The following is a 24,244-nucleotide window of genomic DNA, read 5'->3' as shown; positions in this document are numbered from 1 at the left end:
TCTTGTACGTGCAGCATTCTGTGTACTTTCTTCCTCTTCTTCCTACCCCCATTTCTTAGTGGGTGTAAGAAAACATGTAGAACTATTTAATGACAATGATAAATATTTTTTTCTTCAGCATTTAAAAATTATGTCTTAAAGGATGAAGAGCAGATTGGCAATAAGCATTCCATAAGTTCGTGCAACTAAATAGTTCTCTGTACTTGTGAAACCCATAAAATTTAGTTACAAAGTATTGAAGAATGTGTTTCTTGCTTTTATGATATACAGCAAAGTCCCACTAATCTGAACCCCAGTAATCTGAATGTTTGGTTAATCCACACATGAAAAATGTTAGTCTAAATACAGAAAAGTGTGCAGTAAACTGCTGTACATACACACTATTTTAATTTACACAGTACAGTAAACATGTATTAGAAAAATTGGCAAGAAAACATTTGGTTTAAACAATGCATAACAATGAAAGAAAAACTGTGAAATGTACTAAAATACAGTGAACATTTTATCTCTACTTTTTAGATGATGAAAACTCAGTCATTGTTTTTGGCGTAATGAAGACAGTGTGTTATATGACGTATAGTTGTGCCATCATCTCATAAATATCAAATCAGCTGGTGTAGCAGTGGGCTGTTGCTCCAAATAATGTAGTGTGAGGTCAAGGGCTTCTGCTGTGTCACTATGTGACACCAGCTCTACTTTGTTGCTCTCAGGCTCATTGTCACTTCCCCCCTCACAGCTGTCCACATCTTCCTGGCCTTAAGTCACAGCAGCAACTAAATCAGCACCTGTAAGATTCTCCACACATTCCCCATCTGCTGCCATCCACTAATCTATGTCTCCTTCACTAGCTTCTTTGCATCCAGGGATTGTCTGTATCATTTATAGTAGATTTTCCTCTTCATTTTCAACTAGGTTGTCCTGAACTTCAAGAGATGTCCACAGACATCTCCACAATTTTCGCAGAGTATTTTCGGAAATATTCTGCCCTGCCTCAGCAGCCCAATAAACAACATCCTTCACACTGGTCTTTTTTATTTTGTCCACTAAAGGAATGTTATCATCTTGGATCAGCATTCTTAAAAATTGTTTTCTGTAAATCAGTTTTAATGTTTGCAGTACACCCTGGCCCCTGTAGAAGTAGTGTAACATTCAGCATCAAAAACTTCACCACAATTTCTCCATCACATAATTCCTCAGTGTTGGAGTGAGATGGCGCGTTATCAATCAAAAGGATCGCATGGGGAGACAAATGATTTTCCTTAGAAAACTGTCGAATAGAGGGAACAAACTGGCCGTGAAACCATTCTTTGAACAGCTTACCATCCATCCATGCTTTTTTCTGGTTGCGATAATATACAGACAGGGACTTCATGTTGCAGTTTTTAAAAGCTCTGGGCCTAGCAGATTTGCCTACCAGCATTACAGGCAGCTTGTGATTACCAGCAGCATTGCTGCACGCTAATAAACTCAAATGATCTTTGCACTTTTTAAAACCAGGAGCATGGACTTCTGCTTTTGATGCCAGGCATTTTATTGGCAATGCCCTAAAATTAAGGCCAGTCTCGTCAGAGTTATAAATTTGTTGGGGAGAATACTTTCCCTCTCTTATCATTTTTTCAAACTCACCCAAGTATTCCTTCGCTGCATCATGGTCATAAGAAATCTTCTCTCCATTAATAGTTAGCTGATGGATTCCATGACTTTTTTTGAATCTGTCCAACCAACCCGTACACATTACTAAAAGACTAATCACCATTCATTAACTTGTTCAGGAAAACAGCCTTCTCCTCGACCAGTGCTCCACTCATAGGAGTTCTCCTTTCTCTTTACTGCATAAACCAAAGGAAAAGAGCTTCATTCACTTTATCGTACTGGGACTGTTTCAAAGTCTGCCAAATTTCGAGTGTTTTTCCTGAAGACATTGCACAGGACTGTTCAAGCTTCACTCGGTTCTTCTTCCAGTCACAAATGGTAGCTTTACCGACACCCAGTTCCGTTTCCAGTTTATATACATTCTCACCATTGTCTATCTGCTTCAAAGCATTCAGTTTTTCTTTGAGAGTTAACGTATGTTTCCGTTTACTCATGACAAAAATACATGCACCACTACACCTGAACGAATACAGTGCAACTGTTATGCATGCCAGCAATCAATAACTAACATAACCAAGTGCTTTGTGAGCCAACTGGCAGTGCACTGACCTCAGACACTACAAAGGTCTCAACAATGCACAACAACAAGGGCAGGGAGTGAGAGTTTTGTTTTGCTTTAGGGCACAAAAACAGCTGGGGCCATACGCACCCAAATCAAAACTAGAGAACACAAACACAGAGTGGAGTTAAATGACTATGCGTCAGTCCCAATTGACAAAATAGGAGATAGCTAAAAACAGGCACTTGGAAAAAGGGCTACTGAGCCATTCTTCCCACACTTGTTCCCATTTGTTACCATGGTGCACCAACTTGTCTGCTTGCTATACTTCATTCTAGAAATGCATCACCGTAATTCTGGGTAACATGAATAAATCGGTGATCCGAACAAAGTCCGATTAATTAGTTTCGATTAACAGGTCTCTACTGTACTACCATCATAAAAAAAATATGGGTGATGTGTTTAACTGCTTTGTGCTAATGAACAGTCCTTTCTTTTCTTTTAAGTTGTTATGTTATTGAGAGATGTACAGACTGTCAATGACTTAATGAAATAATGGGAGAATATGATAGACATTGAACAAGTATTTAGGTTATACCCAGTGGCATTACTCCTCACATCTCAAGGAAGGATATGTTCTCAGCCCACACAACATTCAGGATTTTTTTATAGTTATTGTAATCTGTGCAACATTTTTTTTCAGTAATTTTATACTTTGAGCTGCCTTCTCAATTCGCACAACTACACCAAATGCAAAACTTGTGCTACATGCACAATGACAGCACATCTTTTTGATTTATTACTTTAGGTTTAAACAGTGCACATTGTTCCCTTTGAAATCGTCACAGTTCATTCACAGAAATGAATGGGCATAAGTACTCAGTGCTTTGACTTTGACTATCCCATTGCAGAGCACATTCTCTCCTATATGCCAAAACAATGAATATGTATTATTCTGGTCTTGAGATGCAGGCAATTGAGTGTTTCAGAGAGTCTTAAAAATCAGTTATGGTAACTATTGATTTGTATCTGATTTTTTGTTACTACTTTTACAAATGTCTGACATGCAATTCATAATCATAGTCTCTCCCCTTAAGGAGGGGGGGGGGGGGGGGAGGGGATGATAATTGAATGTTTGTTTTTCCTGAATTACCAAGACAAACTGTATTTTTGCTTACATAGTGAAAGTGCATCAGACATATCAGATACCAGTTCCAATTTTATTTCTTCAAAATAAATAACAGAAACTACAAGCAAAAGATTGGATTACCAGTAAAACTGTAAACAAATTATCCAGTCCACAGAAACTTTTAATCTGCAGCAGAGTCCTCTTCAGTATATGGGTCAGAAAGTGATTCATGTACAGTTTCATCACTCAACAAACTGCGGTAGTATTAATTATATCCCCACTTACTTAACTGTTTCTCACACATCATGAGAGGCTATCTCATTTTATCATGTTTGCCTTGGGAACAGATATATTTGCCAAAGTTTGTCCCTTTCTTTTTAAGATAACTTCACTAGAAGCCCCTTCAAATTCTGTCTTATGGAACACTGAAAGAGGTTTGTTTCTTTCATAGTGTAGTAGGCAAGCATTGTGCATTGAAATTTTGTGGATGTCTTTCTGGTCATTTCTAAAGCTTAGAAGATGCTGAAGATTAGATGGGTAGATCACACAACTAATGAGGAGGTATTGAATAGAATTGGGGAGAAGAGGGGCTTGTGGCACAACTTGACTAGAAGAAGGGATCGGTTGGTAGGACATGTTCTGAGACATTGAGGGATCACGAATTTAGTATTGGAGGGCAGCGTGGAGGGTAAAAATCGTAGAGGGAGACCAAGAGATGAATACACTAAGCAGATTCAGAAGTATATAGGCTGCAGTAGGTACTGGGAGATGAAGAAGCTTGCACAGGATAGAGTAGCATGGAGAGCTGCATCAAACCAGTCTCAGGACTGGCGACCACAATGACAACAACAACAGAAGATCATTGTACAGCATTATTCAGATGACAAAAGGATGAGAATTCCTCATGCAATGTTGAATGATTTGTGCCTATGCTTCTTGTTGGTACACTGGTACTGGTACATACTTTCTTTTCTATGTTAAAGTGAACACAGTGACACTCCATTTCCATGTGACGTATTTCAAAAAAACATATTATCAATTGAATAATTTTGGAGGGCTTTTGTAGAGAGTGATACTCATAAACAAAATGTAGATTTCGTCTGCTGACTCCAAAATCCTTCTGACGTCATCCTCAGCTGTGTAATTTCTGATAGCGCCATGGTGTAGTCCTGGACTCATGTGGTGATATCAGTTGATCATTGTTTACTATCTGTCTCATTCCACAAATAACAACTGCTGTCTTGACATCTTTTTGTATGGTCAGATTATACACATCCAGATTTCTCTGTTGGAATATTTGGTTACAAGGTCTCTGAGGAGTGTTCATTATGGTTTGTAGATCAAAATATACAGCCATAACATTTTGGTTAATTTGTGCTAGCTTTTGCCTTCATTTGAATTTCTTTCAAGCCAGATCTCTTCTCTGCAAATATTTGTCATGATCTTGCTTCAACAGCTTCTCGTTCTTGGTCAGCAAATTAAATTGATGCATCTGCAACACTGATCTTTCTTCAGTTCAGAGCATCGTAAATTGTGCTCGTGGAATGTATGCTGTTATTTTGGAAGAGAGACTGACTTTCAGTTGTTGTCTTCAAATTTTGCTCTATAGACATTACTCATTAATGTAATCTTCAGGCTTGAGTCATAGTGCATCTTGAAGACTTCTGTCTGCAATAGTGTGACGTGACGGAAGGCTAATTGAAGATGTTTCTCGTTTAAATCATGAAACAAGATACTTTTGCTGAATACACTCCTGTACTCTGTATCTATCAAAATGTTTTCTTATATCTAATAGAAAGTGAAATTGATTAAAAGTTACCAGAATATTCTTGTAGTGGTACTACATTTTTTGTATTTGATGCTCCTTCATCAAAACATCAGTTTGTTTTCTTTATACATCACTCTTGTCTGCCGCTCATGGTCTTGCGGTAGCATTCTCGCTTCCCAAGCGTTGGGTTCTGGATTTGATTCCCAGCGGGTCAGGGTTTTTCACCTGCCCTGAGGTGATTGGGTGTTGTGTCGTCTTCATCATCATCATCATCATCATCATCATCATCATCATCATTCATCTCCATTATGGTTGGAGGAAGGCAACGGCAAACTACCCAAACTACCTCCGTTAGGATCTTGCCTAGTATGGCGAAGCAGGTCTCCTGCGTCTTTCCCTCTACACTTTGTCAAGAAGCATGGGACTTCATTTCCATTTTCCATACATCACTTGGGCGATCCTACATACAGTATTCCTCTTGTTCTTTCACTCATACTGTTCAGAGTTACTGCTCACCATGGATGAGTAGCAAAAGGTGGGCAACCTTATACCCAGTTTTACTGCCCAAATACATTTTTCTTTGCAAATAATGCTGTGTATAATGAACTTAGTTCCTAACTCAATAGGTGAAGTGTTATCAGTCACATCGGTATGTGTAAAATGATGTATATTGAGGAAATACATGATTTCAAGAAAGCTTATAAGAATATTTAATCAATGTGTATATCACATCCATGTTTGCACAACACACTGAAGGCTCTCAGCAGAGTGACAAAATCACAAACGTGGCACATGCGCTGTTGTAATGGTACAGAGTATACTCATTTTGCACTTTTATAGTAATAGACTTTCATTCAAGATTTTGCTATAACAAAGAACATGAAAAGTGAAACTAGTCTACACCTATAAGTCAAATTCACCATTTTTGCGCAATAATGGTTTTGGCAGCAGAGGTAGGTTGTATTGTATTCTAACGTGGCAGGCACAAGTATTTTTTCATAACTCATGCAGTTTACCACTCTGTGCCAACTTTTATAGACGCAGATGGGCTCTCCAACATGCTCTCTGTGGCTACTAAATTTGAGCATCAACCTTATACTAGTAGGTGTTTATTTTGCATTCCGTATGGTGACCAAATAGCATGATAATACTGTAACAAGATGTTTGTGTAGTCTATAATTTTGCATTTCATTTAAACATGTGAATACAACTTAGAGAAACAGCTCAAAAAACAGAGTGTTCTGTTCAATGCAGTAGCCAATGTGAGATTTTGTGCTTTTACGAAGAGATAATGTTGATGCTGTAGGAGCAAATTTCTTTTTAGCAGCTAGCAACATTCATGACTACAAGGAGCCTCCTCCATTACAATTCAAGGGACTGGTTGGAAAAGGCAACATACTACCTACCACCCTTTATATAACCTCACTTGCACCAGTACTAAAATACAATATTGTTGGCAGCAGAATAATTTTTATGTGCAGGCTTAAAATTTTGTTAAAGTTCTATCAGGCATGTTTGGACTGATGTGCCAATTGGTATGTCAACAAGGAGTACCACCAGTGCAGCTGACTATAGGATGGGGCAGACAGAAACGCAAGTGCTGCTGTGCTGCTTAACAAGACACCTTGAGACAACACTATGTAACTTCTCTGCCCAAATGCCACTACAAAATCAAATGTAAACAGAAAAGACCCAAGCTTGGTGACCGAGAATTATTACTGAATGACCACAATTAGGCAAGGAGTACTGACAGGACCAGCAAATGAGCTGATACACTCAGAGCCATGATGTCTTAGGCGCGGACTTAGTCCTTTAAATAGAGAGACTTTTGGAGCTCCAGAACATGTTCAGTTGTGCTGCCATTCTGTCAGTATTGCAAGAATGAGAGAGAATGGCAGTCTATTGAGTTTCAGTGAAGCCACAAGAAGTTGATTGATGATGGCCAACCTGCTACTTGGTTGCTGACTTCAACACTGAGACCCAGCCAACCTGATGTGTACCACAGTTGTGGTCTGTCATTGTTGCCTACTGGGACATAACAGTTGAGAAGACTGATAAGTGGCCAGCCATCTACTGGGTCATCATGGATGATCTAAAAGCTGCCATCTTCGCACCAACTAGGTGAGGTGCATCCACACAGACTTCTGGCTGACTCATGATCATCTGCTGCAATCTTTATCTACTCATTATGGTTTACCGGGGCCTAGTTTTCATGACAACTCACACGCTGGACCACAATCGGCAGTCTCCATCTGAGTGGAAGACCAGCTGCCTTTGAGAGTGGAGAGGTGGGAGCCATACTAGGTGACTGTTGAATGTCTGGGTGGGCAGCACCTTGCTAACCCCACCACTGATGTCAGCGCAGCATGTGCTCGTGGCACTGACCTGCGACATCAATGTCACAGCTCACTGACAAGGTGTGAGCACTCCTTCGAGGCACATGTGCTTGCGCCCAGCTGCTGACTGAAACTTGGAAGACACTCACACGTTTGTACACACTGCACAATAAATAAATGTTATTATAGATAACACTGTATCACTGATGTCTCCAGGCATCCACTGGACCAATCATCCTCACTTTAAGCATGACCTCCTGATCACAATGCGAACCCAGTGCATGGGCTGTCACATTACTGTCAGAACTGAATGTCACCTCAAGACTTTGGTGGCAGTGAGGCTGTATCTACAGTGCCATCTAGCAGTACCAGCACAATGTGTTGTAGTGAGTGAACTTTATCTTCACTGAAAGTCTTTTCAGTGTATATGTGTACCTGTTTTGAGCCATCTCAAGTTGGAGAGACATCAGTAACACTCTGAGGGTGACATTTTTTAAACCAGAAGGGCCTGTGTATTTGTCACTGTTTAGGGGCCATGTTAAGGAAAAATATTTAATGCCAGTTTTGTGTAACTTTTGTAACCTATATGGACATGAGTTGGCATGTACTGAGGCTGTGTTGCTCATTTGTAGTAGTTGTAGGCAATCTGGGCATGTGACACATGATTGGTCTGAGTCTCATTGGACAATAATACACTGGAAAGATTAGTGTGTAATTATTGTTTTTTATGTGTTGAAGGTTCACTTTTTCTATTTTTATTTGTTGTTGTTGTTGTAAAAGGCAGTAGTAAATAATGCAAAATGCAAGACACATGTTCTGCAACTGTGGGTATCGTATTTATTTTTTTTGTGAGCTAGGCTCATTGCTCATTATATGAGGTATTGATATTTGTGAGTAGCCATCCTGTCAGAACTTTAAGTTGTAATAAGTGTATGGTGTTAATGTATTTAAGTGTTTACATGGTCATTTTAGGTTTTTTATTTTGATGGGTATTGTATGATTGTTTATGGATCAACCATGTTGTTTTTAATTCCACAGGGTGCTGCCCTGGTGGAAACATTGAGAATTTTATCGGTTGTGATAATTTGTTTACAGGAGAGCAATGCAGAGCAGCTCACGAGCACTACGGTTATGCTTAAATCCTTAACAAAATAAAGGCTTTATGTGTAAACTGTGTAGCTGTAGAGGAGGAAAAAAGGCTCAAAGAAGCAAGGGAGAAGGAAATAGCTTATCATAAGTCTCTGGAGTTTGCAGAGGAGTCACAGAGGAGTTGTGGGGACTGGTTGGTTGAATATGGGCCTCAGAATGTAAGGGACAGGACTATTATAGAGAGGATGGAAAGAATCGATAGAGAGAAAGTAGAAAGTCCTTAACAGGAGGAATTACAGTTGAAAAGTGCTCGCACGAGACGAGACAATGCGAACAGTTGTGAGGAATCGAAAATTATGGAAGTTTATGTGCAATACAAAGTACTAGCATTGTGGAAATGACAGAGGCCAATGTAAAGGTATCAGCTCCAATATCTTGTGAAAATGCGGAGTCTGGAGTATCTGAAGTGCCAAATGAAGTAAGTGTGAGCTGTGTGGAAGTAAGTCTGCCAGTAGTGACATGTGTGATACTGACCTAAGTGCAGTAGTATTTATGCCATTGGGTGGTAATGGTTGTTGTTTTGAGGCCTTGGAGCCTGGGCCAGATGCACAGGAAAGTACAAGTGCCACTTATTTTTGCATCATGCAGACTGGAACTGCAAACTGTGATTATAAGGTGATGATGTTAGTTGTCTTTCAAATTTTGTGGGTAACAAGTACAGACACATTTATTTCTGAAGGATGCTGATTCATTGCCCCTTAGGGTGGTACCAACTTCTCCAAAGGGTGGAGGTAGGAAAAAAAGAAAGAGAAAAACACTTGCTAGGCTAGATGAAGGAGAAACAGGAATTAAAATAGCTGGAATAAATGCAAACAACCTCAGGTTCGCAGATGATATGATCCTGTTGGCAGAAAGTGAAGAAGAACTGAGAACACTCTTGCTGAAGATGAAAGACGAAAGTGAAAAGGCCGGTCTTAGGCTGAATGTGAAGAAAACGAAAATTATGGCAACTACACCTACCAATTCATGGGATATAGGAGGAGAAACCATGGAGGTAGTGACCACATTCAGTTATCTCGGTTCCCAGATCTCTGCTGATGGCGACTGCAGCCATGAAATCCGGATATGCCTGTTGCTCAGTAGACAGGCGATGTCAAACCTTGACAAGGTTATAAGGTCCAGAGACATAACACTAGCAACAAAGATCCGTATTGTGAGGGCTAAGGTCTTTCCAGTTGTGATGTATGGATGTGAGACCTGGACCATTAGAAAGGCTGAACGGCGAAGAATTGACTCTTTCAAATTGTGGTGTTGGAGGAAACTTCTTAGAGTTCCATGGACTGCAAAGAGAACCAACAGATCAATATTGGAGCAAATAAAACCAGATTTCTCCCTGGAAGGTCTAATGTTAAAACAAAAGCTGACCTACTTTGGACACACAATGCGAAGGCATGCCTCGCTGGGAAAAACATTAATGCTGGGGAAGATTGAAGGAACTAGAAGAAGAGGACGTCAGAGGATGAGATGGATCGATGGCATCACAGAAGCAATGTGTTCCAACCTGGAAGGTCTATGGGAGAAAGTGCAAGACAGGAAAAAGTTGCGTGATATGGTTCATGGGGTCACAAAGAGTCGGAACTGACTAAACGAATAGAGAGAGAGAGAGACTAAAGATCAAGCCAACAAGACTGCAGCCTTTCAGGAACGTGTGCCTGAGATCAGTCTAAATTTGACGATACTTGCAAGCCTATAGAAAGTGTGGGTAAGAGCAAAAGACATATAATTGTTTCTTGAAAGCACAGTCAAAATCAGGGAGACTATGTTGTGTCCGAAGGAGAAAGGTTCAAGCAAGGCAACGTTGCGAGGGTCTATTATCGTGAAAGCAGAACCATCTAAACTGTGTACAGCATCATTAGGAGACAGCTCAAACAGTAAAGTGCTGAAGAGCACAAGGAAGTTGGTTTTGAAAAGGAAAGATATAAAGAAGAATGGCATTGCAAGGCATAGTCAGTCTGTAACTGACTGTAAAATAAGTGTGGTATCTGGAGCTATTGACCACTATGTTGTACACAGTAGTATCACAAGTAGTTGTTTAAACATACTTTTAGGGATGCGTGTTTAGAGAAAATATAAGGAAAGCTTTTGTGTCAAAGACAAAGTACCAGATGATATACTGAAACAGATAGTTAAAAGACTACCTAATAGACTGTAAGATTAGTATAACTTGTAAAGACAAAAATGAGGATTAACTTGTGAAGACAAAAATGAGGATTATGATATAGAATTGGGAAACAATCTATGTAAGTCAGTTCCTATGAATAACAAAGTTTTGCACCATGTACAATTATGTAATTAGATTTATGAGATTAGTGTAGAGAATGAGCAGAGGCAAAATTCAGGATGATTTTTTTTAAACAGGGGAGGAGTGTTGTGTGGTGGAATAATTGTATTGTGCAGGATTGAAATATTGTTTAAGTTCTACCAGGCTTGCTCAGAACAAAGTAGGTTAGCCCTGTGCCAATTAGTAGGTCAACAGGGCATACTGCCAGTGCAAAAGACCACAGTGCAAAAGACCACAGAATGGGGAAGACAAAAAACGCAAGCTCTGCTTTGCTACTTGACAAGGCACTGTGTGAGATGCTGTCTTTGAACTGACCAGGCAAGGTGCATCCATGTAGCCTTCTAGCCAACTCGTGAGAATCTGCTGCATTCTCGGTCAATTTATGATGATTTACTGGGGCCTGATCTTTGTGACAACCGGCATACTGGACCACAGTTGGCAGTCTCCACCAGAGTGCTCATCAGGCTGTATTTGAGAGCACTGATGTGGGAGCTGTAATAGGCCACTGCAGAACGTCTGGGCCGGCAGCACCTTCCTCTCCCCACTACTGACGCCAGCACAGTGTGCAGCCGTGGCTCTCACCTGCTGTGGGGATGTCACGACTCACTGATGAGGTGACAGTTGTCCTTTGCTGCAAGTGCATTTGCGTCCAACCACTGGCTACAGCTCTGAAGACTCTCATACCTCTGTACACTCCACACGAGAAATAAATGTTATTACAGATACCACTTTATCACTGACACCATCTTGCATGCACTGGACCACTCACCCTCACTTTATGCTCAGCCTCCTGATCACAATGTGACCCCAGCACACAAATCACAACAATATACTTTATTTTAGTAGTGAGCATCAGTTGTTCGGTGGCGAACACGAAAATCTTTGAGTAAACTACACTTGCTTGATGTATGTACTCATCATCAACAGTGTTCTTTCGGAAACCACTGGCAATGTGAACATTGTTGCATGACTTAGACAATGGAGTGTATATAATGATCATATTGAAACATTTGTCTACAACAGTGGTAATTAGTACCCAGAATGAAATTTTCACTCTACAGTGGAGTGTGCACTGATACGAAACTTCCTGGCAGTTTAAAAATGTGTGCCAGCCCGAGACTCAAGCTCAGTACCTCTCCCTTTCTCGGGCAAGTGCTTTACCATTTGGAAGGTAGAGACGAGATACCGGTGGAAGTAAAGCTGTGAGGAGCTGTGCACAGGTAGCTCAGTCAGTAGAGCACCTGCCCGTGATAGGCAAAGGCCTGAGTTTGAGTCTCAGTCTGGCACACAGTTTTAATCTTCCAAGAAGTTTCAGATCTATTTATTACCTTTCATTACTTCACAAGATATGCACTGCCTGAACACATGTTTTGTGAGTGTTATACACTTTTAAATAGATAATTACAGAATCAATGTTCACACTTGAATCAGTACTCTAGCTCCCACCTCCCACTACCGATTATGATGAAACATATTGCACGTATGTTCTTCATTTTAATAAATTTGTAATGTCTTCATGAGCTTTTGCAACTATGTATCATGTTATTCTAAGATTTTTTTTAATATCAGGAGTGGACACAAACAAGCTTGTCTGGAAAGTGCCACAACCCTGTGTGTATGAAATGATTATGGATGCCAACTTGACTCCGGACCTCGTATACACTAAGCCATTACCACCACATGTCATTCAAGCTTCGTGGAGCCCAGCTGGTATGCTCAGACATCAAAGGTCAGTAATTTCTGCAGATTTTTGTCTGATGTAAATACTCATTAATGTTAAAGCAGTATGTTTTTAAAATATTTTGTCCTTGTCACTGACAAGAAACTATGTGAATAATTTAAATAGTCATTATCACAAAACCTCATCACTGTTGTAGTTATTTCATTTGTGTAATTGTAGCTAGAGGATTGAGAGAGTGGCTGAACACTGTGGAAGCCATTATAATTAGTCAGTAGCTCATATGAACTGGCACAGACTCTTTCACCAAATCCTTTACAATGGAGCTCAATAATGGCAGAAGTCTTTGTGGCGTCACTTGAAACCAATATAAGGACCTCGTCTAGAGACCTTGAAAAATGCAGATAGATGGAATGTCTATCAGAAGATAAAAAGCTCCCTAGCATTTGACTAACTCTTTTGGAGTTGATCTATTTGAATAACGTGGTAAAAGATAGGAAGTGTTAGCGTGATCAAAGTGGAAAGTACAACAAATCCATCTGTGTCCCCCACATGCAAATAGGTTTATGCGAGGGTTGTTCTCCAAAACCACCAATGCATTCACATAACCAAATTCCATAAGAAACTGCAGAAAAATGGACACCTCAGAAATGAGGGACAGTTGACTACAATACTAGCCACAAAAGTAGAAAGCAAACAGATGTCATTGGCACTAGTTTTACAGAGTATTTGTTTGGTTACATGTGTACAATGTATGGGTCAGCTTGGTCAATCCCTCTGAAAATTCTTGGCAGTCTTTCTTATTATTTATTTATCAGCTTGTTTGGGAAATGTGAGCCAAAACACTTGACCATGGTATGAGACCATACATAGTTTAAGGGATGGTAATTAGAAAGTTTATAAACAAAGGAAACCAAATAAGTAATAAAACATGGAATAAATTTGTCAGAGAGTATATAAATAAATTACACATTACAAAATAGTTCTCAACCAAGCAAGGAACTCCTGTCCAGAAAAGAAGGAGTGAGCAACAAGGAAACCTTTCAACACTGAACTGAAGACTTGGAGTTTACCATCCTTTTTTTTTTCAGTACTGCTGGTACATCTGCTCATTCACAGTAAAGTGATTAATATATTTGTATAGTATTGCCCTAATTTTAAAGTCAAATACTTTGCAAGTTTTATATTGTAACTTAATTAAATTTACATTTGTGAACTTCACAGCTAGCAGACTAAGACATGTAAATATTTATTTTACAAATAGTGAATAACTGAAAAACACTAACAAAATTTGTATTCTCTCTCATAATGAAATTGAGTATTACATACATATTATTGTAATGTGTGCAAAAAGATAGTAAAATTGACAAAATTATATGCACAATGAGGCAAACTTTACAAAATGAAATTTTCTCTCTGCATCAAAGAAGATCCACATCTTACATTTTTCGGCATTGAAGGGCCCCTAAATATTGGATCAACAGCAGCACAGACCATCGTTCATAGTCACTTAGGTCTCACTAAGAGGTGTGCCTGTTGGGTGCCACATTCCCTGACAGAAAGCCAAAAGGAGGCGAGAGTGGACTGGTGTCGTTTCATGCTCGAAAAATTCAATGGAGGGAAGTCCCAAGACACCTACAATATCGTCACAGGTGATGAAATGTGGTTCTACCATTATGACCCTGAAACGAAGAGAGAGTCTTCCATGTGGTGCTTTCCAGGGGAGGAACCACCCACAAAAGTTCGACGAAGTCGGAGCTCTGGAAAAAAGATGGTGGCAACTTTTTTCACAAAGATCGTGCATCTCACCTCTGTGACCTTGGACACACATCGTACAGTCAATGCTGAATGGTACGTGAACGATTGTCTTCCAAAAGTCATCGCCACATGGAAGTCACAGCATCCAAAGTCCAAGAGTGGGCACCTTCTGCTGCATCACGACAATGCATCTGCGCACAGGGCTGCCAGAATGATGGACTTTCTGGAGAAGGAAAACGTGCGAGTGTTACCCCATCCCCCCTATTCACCTGACCTGGCCTGGCCCCCTGTTACTTCTTTCTGCTCCTTAAGACTAAGGAAAAAATTTGAGGGGAGTGGTTTTCATCAGATGAAGAGGCCATTGCAGTGTACGAGAGTGCACTAAGTGACATCCCAAAAGAAGCTTGAGCTAACACATTTTCCAAGTGGTTTCAGAGAATGGAAAAATGTATACATGCTAATGGAGAGTATTTTGAAAAGTTGTAAAGGTTTTTTTGCAAATAATTTTTTTTTTCCCTCATTATGCTAAAAACTTTTGGCATAGCCCTGTAACTGGACATATAAAAAATGTAGTCACCAAGCAGTGGCAGAAAACACACCTAAAAGAAGGTTGTAATTAGGCAAGCTTTCAGAGCCAGTGGCTCTTCTTCAGGCAGAAGGGTTGAAGGGGAAGGAAGAGGGGTGAAGGGAAGGAAAATGACTGGAGAGGTCTAGGAAAAGGGGTAGATTTCGGGAAAGTCACCAGAACTGCAAGTCAGGGGAGACCTACTGCATGGGATGAGAAGGAAAGGCTGATTGTTGGGAACTGCAGCGGATGAGATCCCCCATGTACATGGTCTGTCTGCTGCTGAACATTTCCTCAATCAGTGCCCACCTTATTTGAGACCTGTGACATCCTTCCCACTCATCTTAATCAACTTTACACTTACCAACAACTACTTAACCTTTGAAAATAGTTCAAATGGCTCTGAGCACTATGGGACTTAACTTCTGAGGTCATCAGTCCCCTAGAACTCAGAACTACTTAAACCTGACTAAACTCAGGACATCACACACATCCATGCCCGAGGCAAGATTCGAACCTGCGACCGTAGCGGTCGTGTGGTTCCAGACTGTAGCACCTAGAACTACTCGACCACCACGGCCGGCAACCTTTGAGGGGCAGACATACAAACAGGTCAGGGGTTCGGCCATGGGAACAGGGATGGCTCCTTCCTACACCAACCTTTTCATGAGTTACTTGGAGACGGCTTTCCTGGAATTCGTAAGTCTTCAGAACTTGGTCTGGTTTAGATACATCAATGACATCTTTACCATATGGACTCACAGTGAGACTGACCTGTCAAAATTCCTGGAATCTCTGAATACCTTCTGCCAGTTAAATTTCACATGATCCTATTCTGAATCCTGTGCCACTTTCCTTGATGTTGAACTCGTACTCACCGAAGGCCGGCTACACTCTTCTGTCCACATTAAGCCTGCTAACAAACAACAGCTCTTACATTCTGACAGTTGCCATCCTTTCCATGTTAAATGTTCCCTCCCATACAGCCTTGGCATTTCAGGCAAACATATTTGTTCAGATGCAGACTCTTTACAGCAATACACCACCATTCTCAACCCAGCCTTCACTGGACATAATTACCCCACCAGCCGATTTGAAAAGTAGATTTCCAGGGCCTTCATATGCAATCCTGGTACTACTGATCCCTCCAAAAAACAACTTCAGAGAACACCGCTGGTCACTCAGTATTACCCTAGTCTGGAATGTATTAATCTGCTACTTCGACAAGGCCATGACTTCCTAAAAACACGCCATGAAATGAGATACATTCTGTCTGAGATTTTGCCCACCACTCCTAGAATAGCTTTTCATTACCCTCCCAGAGACTGGGAGGGTATTCTTATCAGACACTATGTTCCTCCTGCAACCATCTGCCTACCCTGTGGCTCCTACCCCTGCGACCATTCCCACTGCGAGACTTGCCCTATGCACCCTCCAACCACCACCTATACCAGCCCTGTAACTGGCAAAACATGTACTATCAAAGAGAGAGTTACCTGTGAAATGACACATGTTATATACCAGTTGTTATGTAAACTATGTTGGCCTTTTACATCGGCATGACTACCACCAAATTATCAGTTAAGATGAATGGGCATAGGCAGTGGGTGTATAATGTCAATACACAATATTCTGTTGCAGAGTATGCTCTACAACATGACAATCGTGACCTTGGGTGCCTGTTTCACCACATGCACCATCTGGGTTCTTCCCCCAGACACCAATTTCTCAGAACTGCTCAGGTGGGAAATAGTGCTACAACATGTCCTTGGTTCTCACCACCCATCTGGCCTTAATTTATGTTAATTTCTTCCATCCAAGCATTTCTTCACAGTAACTATTCCTTTCTTCACTATGTATCTAAAAACAAAGATGATGTGACTTACCAAACAAAAGTGCTGGCAGGTCGATAGACACACAAACAAACACAAACATACACACAAAATTCAAGCTTTCGCAACAAACGGTTGCTTCATCAGGAAAGAGGGAAGGAGAGGGAAAGACGAAAGGATGTGGGTTTTAAGGGAGAGGGTAAGGAGTCATTCCAATCCCGGGAGCGGAAAGACTTACCTTAGGGGGAAAAAAGGACAGGTACACACTCGTACACACACGCATATCCATCCGCATATACACAGACACAAGCAGACGTTTGTAAAGGCCTTTACAAACGTCTGCTTGTGTCTGTGTATATGCGGATGGATATGCGTGTGTGTGCGAGTGTGTACCTGTCCTTTTTTTCCCCTAAGGTAAGTCTTTCCGCTCCCGGGATTGGAATGACTCCTTACCCTCTCCCTTAAAACCCACATCCTTTCGTCTTTCCCTCTCCTTCCCTCTTTCCTGATGAAGCAACCGTTTGTTGCGAAAGCTTGAATTTTGTGTGTATGTTTGTGTTTGTTTGTGTATCTATCGACCTCCCAGCGCTTTTGTTTGGTAAGTCACATCATCTTTGTTTTTAGATATATTTTTCCCACGTGGAATGTTTCCCTCTATTATTTTCTTCACTGTGTTTTACATTACACACAATGCACTTAGCTTTTCACTTTTCACTCTTATTAACTCATACATGATGTTTTAGCAATAATCCCTGTTTTGCATATTATCCTGTCTTTCAACTTGAAGCTCTCAATCTTGTCCAATGCAGTCCTCAACAATCAGTCTTTCCTTCTCATCCTGCGTGGTAAGTCTCCTCTAACCTGCGATCCTGGGTGACTTTACCAAAATCTACACTTTTCCTAGAACTCTCCAGTCATTTTTCTTCACCACTCTTTCTTCCCCCACAACACTTCTGCCTGAAGAAGTAGTCACTGGCTCCAAAAGCTTGCCTAATTATAACCTTCTTTTAAGTGTGTGTTCTGCCACCACTTGATGATGAGTAGGTTTTTTGACATCTTGGGTTGTCAGGTGTTCTGCCGGATATCAGCGTCGTACTTGCACGATATTTCGGTCACGTAGCTCGTAACCTTCATCAGGTGCGACCTGAGACTGCTCCTCGAGTGGACCTGGTCCAGTATTTATGCCTATGGCCTTCCCCCTCCACCAACGGCTGCAGGCGCTTCCTCTGTGGTCCGCGCCCATTCCCTGCGACCTGCTGGAGCGCGGCTGCTCCGTTTTCGGTCTGCTGCAGTTCTACGTGTTCCCTCTGCGGTCCGCGCCCACCAAACCTGCTCCTGGGGGTTTCATCTACGGTCTGGGGTACCAAGTGTTCCCCCTGCGGTCCGCGCCCGCTCACCACGACCTGTTGGAGCGTTGCCGCTCCGTTTTTCGTCCGCTGCGGCTCTAGATGTCCCCTCTGCGGTCCGCGCCCACCAGTCCCACTTCTGGGCGTTCCATCTTTGGTCTGGTGCGCCTGGCAGTCCGTCAGGGGCTCGTTTTCCATCTCCATGTCTCTGGTTCTTCTGTTTGTGTAGTGTTGCAGCTGGCCCCGTTGCTCCTTTAACAATTCCAGAGCCGGATCCCATGCTCTGCTTAGTTGGTACCCTGTGTCACGGTTCATAAGATCGTCAGCCATTTTAATTTCTATCGATTCTCATATAATACTGTCCCAAAATCTGGGTGTTTGTGCTAGAATCTTGGTATCCTCATACTTCATGGCATGATCTAGTTCTAGACAGTGTTCAGCAATGGCTGACTTAGTCACCTGTCTTAATCTAGTGTGCCTCTGATGTTCTTTGCACCTGATCTCCACAGTTCTGGTCGTCTGGCCAATGTAGGACATGCCACATTGACAAGGTATATTGTAAATCCCTGGTTTTCGTAATCCCACGTCGTCTTTGACACTCCCCAGCAGTCCCCCGATCTTGTTGGATGGACAGAAAACACACTTGATATTGTGTTTACGGAGGATCCTACTGATTCTGGCAGAAATAGAGCCAGCATAGGGCAGATATGCCACCTTCTTTGCTTCATCTTGGTCTTCTTCAGGAACCTGTGGTGTAGTGGCTGGTTGGAGTGCCCTCTCAATTTGTCTGTCCGTGTATCCATTCTTGGAGAAAACTGTTTTGAGATGTTCTATCTCTGTAGGTAGATTCTCTTGGTCTGACAGGGCCTGTGCTCTGTGGACCAAAGTCTTCAGAACCCCATTCTTCTGTGCAGGGTGGTGACAGCTGCTGGCCTGCAGATATAAATCAGTGTGTGTTGGTTTTTGGTACACACTGTGGCCAATTGATACATCTGCTTTCCTCTGGACTAGTACATCCAGAAATGGCAGCTGGCCATTCTTCTCCAGTTCCATGGTGAATTCGATATTAGGGTGGCATGAGTTAAGATGTTCGAGAAACTCATTGAGCCTGTCCATCCCATGTGGCCAGATCACGAAGGTGTCATCCACATACCTAAAGAAGCATGTGGGTTTAAATGTGGCTGTCTCCAATGCCCTCTCCTCAAAACTCTCCATAAACATGTTGGCAACCACAGGGGACAGTGGGCTGCCCATGGCTACACCTTCAGTTTGCTCGTAATATTGGTTTCTGTACAGGAAATACGTGGATGTCAGTGTATGACTGAACAGGTCCAACAGAGCACCGTCAAATTTCTCTGCAATCAGTTCTAGTGAGTCCTTCAGTGGGACCCTGGTGAACAGCGATACCACATCAAAACTAACCATGATGTCCGAATCTGTGATGTGCAGTTGCTTGAGGCGTTGCAGGAAATCTTCTGAGTTGCGGATGTGGTGAATACATTTCCCCACATATGGAGACAGGAGACCTTTCAAGTACTTGGCTGTTGTGTACGTAGGTGCCCCAATATTACTGACAATTGGACGTAGGGGCACGCCCTCCTTGTGTATTTTAGGCAGACCATACAGTCTAGGTGGCACTGGCGCTTTTTCCCGTAGTTGTCTGATGATCTTATCGGGCATCCCTGTTTCCTTCAAGAGAGCACTAGTCTTCTTGGCCAACTTGTCTGTGGGGTCACACTCCAGAATTCTGTATGCAGGGTCCTCCAGAAGTTGGCGTACTTTCTCATCATAATCCACCTGCTGCAAGATGACAGTGGAGTTCCCTTTGTCTGCTGGCAGTACCACAATGCTGTTGTCTTCCCGGAGTTTCTTGAGTGCAAGCCTCTCCTCGGTTGTGATGTTCGATTTCGGCGGCCTGGCCTTGGTGAGGGCCCTGCAGGTCTCTCGGCGGACTTCCTCTGCCACATTAGGTGGAAGTGTGGCTGCAACTTGCTCTACTGCACTGACGAAACCTGAAATGGGTACGTTTCTAGGGGTCGTAGCAAAGTTGAGACCCTTGCTGAGTACCTTTAAGGTTATATCATCAAACTGTATGCCACTCAGATTCGTCACAGTGCGTGTCTCTTCCATCTGCTGTGCTTTCTTACTCATGCGGTCAAACTTTGCAGATTGGCAAGATGAGGCATTCCTTCTAGCACACTCAGCTAAAGACCAGGAGGCACGGTCTACCCAATCCCAATCTTCTCTTGTTAAGGAGGCTGCCATGTACAGATGAATGTGTAACAGCTCCCTGGCCATAACATCTAACCTGTGGCGCAAATCTCGAATCCTCTCTCTCACCAGTGCCATGCTGGCTCTGCGTTTTATCTTGTTCGCCGCTCTGGAGTTGATGTGATGTCTAATTCTGGCAAATACTGGTACCACATCTCCATCTCGACACCTCAGCAAAAAACTGAGAGAACTCAGCATCTTCCCTTTCTTCTGCCGAAGCTTGTCCAGCTTCTTGATATTCTGATACTTCTCCTCCCCGTAGAGACTTTTGATGTAACTCTTCAGGCTTTCCCGGCGATCTAATGACATCTTGGGTTGTCGGGTGTTCTGCCGGATATCAGCGTCGTACTTGCACGATATTTCGGTCACGTAGCTCGTAACCTTCATCAGGTGCGACCTGAGACTGCTCCTCGAGACAGAAGTGGGACTGGTGGGCGCGGACCGCAGAGGGGACATCTAGAGCCGCAGCGGACGAAAAACGGAGCGGCAACGCTCCAACAGGTCGTGGTGAGCGGGCGCGGACCGCAGGGGGAACACTTGGTACCCCAGACCGTAGATGAAACCCCCAGGAGCGGGTTTGGTGGGCGCGGACCGCAGAGGGAACACGTAGAACCGCAGCAGACCGAAAACGGAGCAGCCGCGCTCCAGCAGGTCGCAGGGAATGGGCGCGGACCACAGAGGAAGCGCCTGCAGCCGTTGGTGGAGGGGGAAGGCCATAGGCATAAATACTGGACCAGGTCCACTCGAGGAGCAGTCTCAGGTCGCACCTGATGAAGGTTACGAGCTACGTGACCGAAATATCGTGCAAGTACGACGCTGGTATCCGGCAGAACACACGACAACCCAAGATGTCATTAGATCGCCGGGAAAGCCTGAAGAGTAGGTTTTTTATTTATACAGTTACAGTATATTGTCAAAAATTGATTGTTTCATTGTTGCCTTAGCAAAGATTAGCAGTACAATGATAGTAAAACATATATAAATGAAAATTATTTTGCCATAACTAATTACACAGCATTTCACAATGACATAATACAAGACAAGCAAAAATGATAAATAATCAGACACAAAAAGAAAAATTAAATAGTAAACAAAAATAATCTAATATCCATTACTATTTATATTAAAAATTTTATGAGTGGTCTTGCAGCATATCTACTGCCCCAAAAAAATTGTTTTAGAAGAGTAATGTTTCACAAAATTTACAGCCTTTTCATGAAGATAAGAAAACAGTCAACATTTTTAGTATTTCATTAGGTGCTACAATCCCCTATACATTTTATATTTCAGAAACAGTTTTTTAATACTTTATCCACTTGTTTATTGTACCTCATTACCTTTTTGTGGAAACTGCCTTTATATAGTCAGACTTGTTTCAGCACTCTAGTGGTACAAAATGGTAGTGTGCATACGTCATAACATTACAAATATTTTCCACAAATTACTGTTGTACTATTCTTGTCATCCCTATTACCCTAACACATGCTTTTTATTTCCAGAAATATCAGTTGTAATTAGCATTTTTCTCATGGCTATCAGATCCACAGGAAGTATATTATTAGCTTTCAACATATTTCCTCTCACAAGCATATGCTCTTTGTACATGACACACCACAATCCAGAGTAAAGTTCCCTAGTGCAGATAATCTTCATCATAATAGTCATCAACAAAATCACCACCATCAGCATTAAAAACTAGATTGTTATAATCTCAACATTAAAAACACCTTCATTATCATGTTCTCTCTCATATCAACATTTCGTGAAGAGATAATAACATAATTCTCAACTTATCACCTCCACAATGCAAATATGAACATAATGCATCTTTAGTGAAGAATGTTCAAAGTTTCTCAAAGCATTACAATGTTTGACACAGTTTGCTCATGAACATTACTTTCACTGTCACTTATGGCCAATTTCGAAACTTGTTATCTGTGTGGTCTGAAAAAAATTCTCAGCACTTAGTAACATTCATTACATAGTGTATTTGGGACAATAAACAAAAATATTATTAATATACATGAACTTTGATCTTAAAAGCCTTTTCTTATCACAACGAAAATAATCAATTTTTGACAATATGATGTAATTGGCTGGATTAAAAAAAAAAAAAAAAATCAAGCAGCGGCAGGAGAATACACATACAAAGAAAGATTTTACATGTGCAAGCTTTTGGAAACAGTTGCTCCTCCTTCTGGCAGAAGGGTTGAAGGGGAAGGAAGAGAGGTAAAAGAAAAAGACTGAAGAGGTTTAGGAAAAGGGGTAGAGTTCAGAAAAGTTACCCTGAACCCCTTATGGTAAGTCTTCCATGGCCAGGGGTACTGGGTGTCTTTTTTGAACTCTACCACTTTTCTAAATCTCTTCAGTCCTTTCCCTTCATCCTTCTTCCTTCCCCCTCAACCCTTCTGCCAGAAGAAGGAGTCAATGGCTCTAAAAGCTTGCGTATGTAAAACCTTCTTTGTATTGTGTGTCCTACTGCCACCGCACAGTGAGTAAATTTTTTTATGTATCTGGATATATTATTTACTTGTAACAAGATTTTCAAAAATGTTTCAGGTCTTCCATGATAATTATATTCAAATGCTGACTGTAACTCAACAAGTGACAGTACTGACTGCAACTATGACCTAGCTTCCATTAAATTTTTTCAAACAGACACAAATTCCCATAAATAAAGTACAGTGGTTCCCCAAATATGTCCAAAATCAGGTAGAAACATTTCCATTTAATGAGACAATACAAGAACCTCAAAATAATCTAGTGTCTTCAATTTTTCAAAATATTTCCATACCAGGAATTGTTAAATTCAAATTTCATTCGCAGGTAGTCAAATGGTTTTCAGATATACTCAAGATTTATCAAAAAGGCATTATACTGACCGGTTTTCAGGTATACCCAAGATTTATCAAAAAGGCATTATACTGACCCGAACAGCCCTAAAATCCTATCCATGTATTTTTCTATGAAACTAAAACAGGAAAGAATGAAGCACATCAAATGCAAAATCTTCAAGTAATATTTCCAACCAAAAACATTAGGTTGCACATTCCATTTCAAATAAACATATTACATTTTAGAAACAGTGAGTCTATTTACCCGCAAAACTTTATTAAAATCTAAACAGAATGCAGATACATAACACAACCAGAATTGTTTCATACAAAAATATTTTTCATCAAAAGCAATAAAATATATGTTTCTCTTTCAAAACAAGAAAATTCCTCATCACTCAATTATAAACATAAATGATTTTTTTTATTACAGAAGCATAACTCACTTAAAATGTTGTATCATTTCAAAAGCTTTTTCAAATAGGCACAAATATGAAAATTTCACTCAGAAATAGAGGAAAATTTCACTCTTAGATTAAGCAGTAATTAAACTTATCATTAGCATCCTCTGGGATTATACTCAAGTTTTCATAAAACCATATCAACATATTACATTTCCTAACATTAATCATCCTACACATTTTCTAGCACTAATCACTCTACAACACATTAAGTCATTAACACTAAGCATAATCAAAGGCAAGAATATTTAGTAACCATTGTTCAACATAAATCCCAGCATAATGTTAGCTGAAATATTAAATGGTCATTAACTGTTTTGTGTAACCTATTCATCAGTGCATAAGTAACCTATTTATCAGTGACAGTGTGTGGTATTGTTTCAGTGTTGTTCAAATCTCAGTAATTTTATGCTTCATAATTATGTCCCTTTTTTCTTACATATTTTTTGCTTCAGGATACCTAATACACTGCCCAAAAAGAAAGAAAAAAAAGAAGAAGAAAATAGTACACCCTTTTAGAGGGTTCCATTTCACTCAAGATTTGCAACAGTGCGTATAAAGTAGATGAAATGATTACATTTACAGATCAATAGCACAAGCTATTCTGAGGTAACAGGTGTCAACTTATGCTTCAAACACCCATATTAGTATGTGATGCAGCCACCTGCTCAGTGTGTTCACATA

The 24,244-nt window shown here is 41.0% G+C and overlaps 1 protein-coding gene across 3 annotated transcripts in view; it reads left to right on the top strand.

The window, feature by feature from the left end:
* LOC126253648 (T-cell immunomodulatory protein) overlaps positions 1-24,244 on the top strand; it is a 443,932-nt gene that overhangs the window by 319,828 nt on the left and 99,860 nt on the right. For all 3 annotated transcript variants that reach the window (XM_049955152.1, XM_049955153.1, XM_049955154.1), the window contains exon 4: positions 12,385-12,544. In XM_049955152.1, the coding sequence (XP_049811109.1) occupies positions 12,385-12,544 (160 nt within the window). The remainder of the gene's footprint in view (positions 1-12,384; positions 12,545-24,244) is intronic.

The sequence above is a fragment of the Schistocerca nitens genome, chromosome 4 (genome assembly GCF_023898315.1).
Source record: "Schistocerca nitens isolate TAMUIC-IGC-003100 chromosome 4, iqSchNite1.1, whole genome shotgun sequence".
In the NCBI taxonomy this organism is placed as follows: domain Eukaryota; kingdom Metazoa; phylum Arthropoda; class Insecta; order Orthoptera; family Acrididae; genus Schistocerca; species Schistocerca nitens.
The sequence above is the reverse complement of the archived record's forward strand: the minus strand, read 5'-3'. Positions and strand labels throughout refer to the sequence as shown.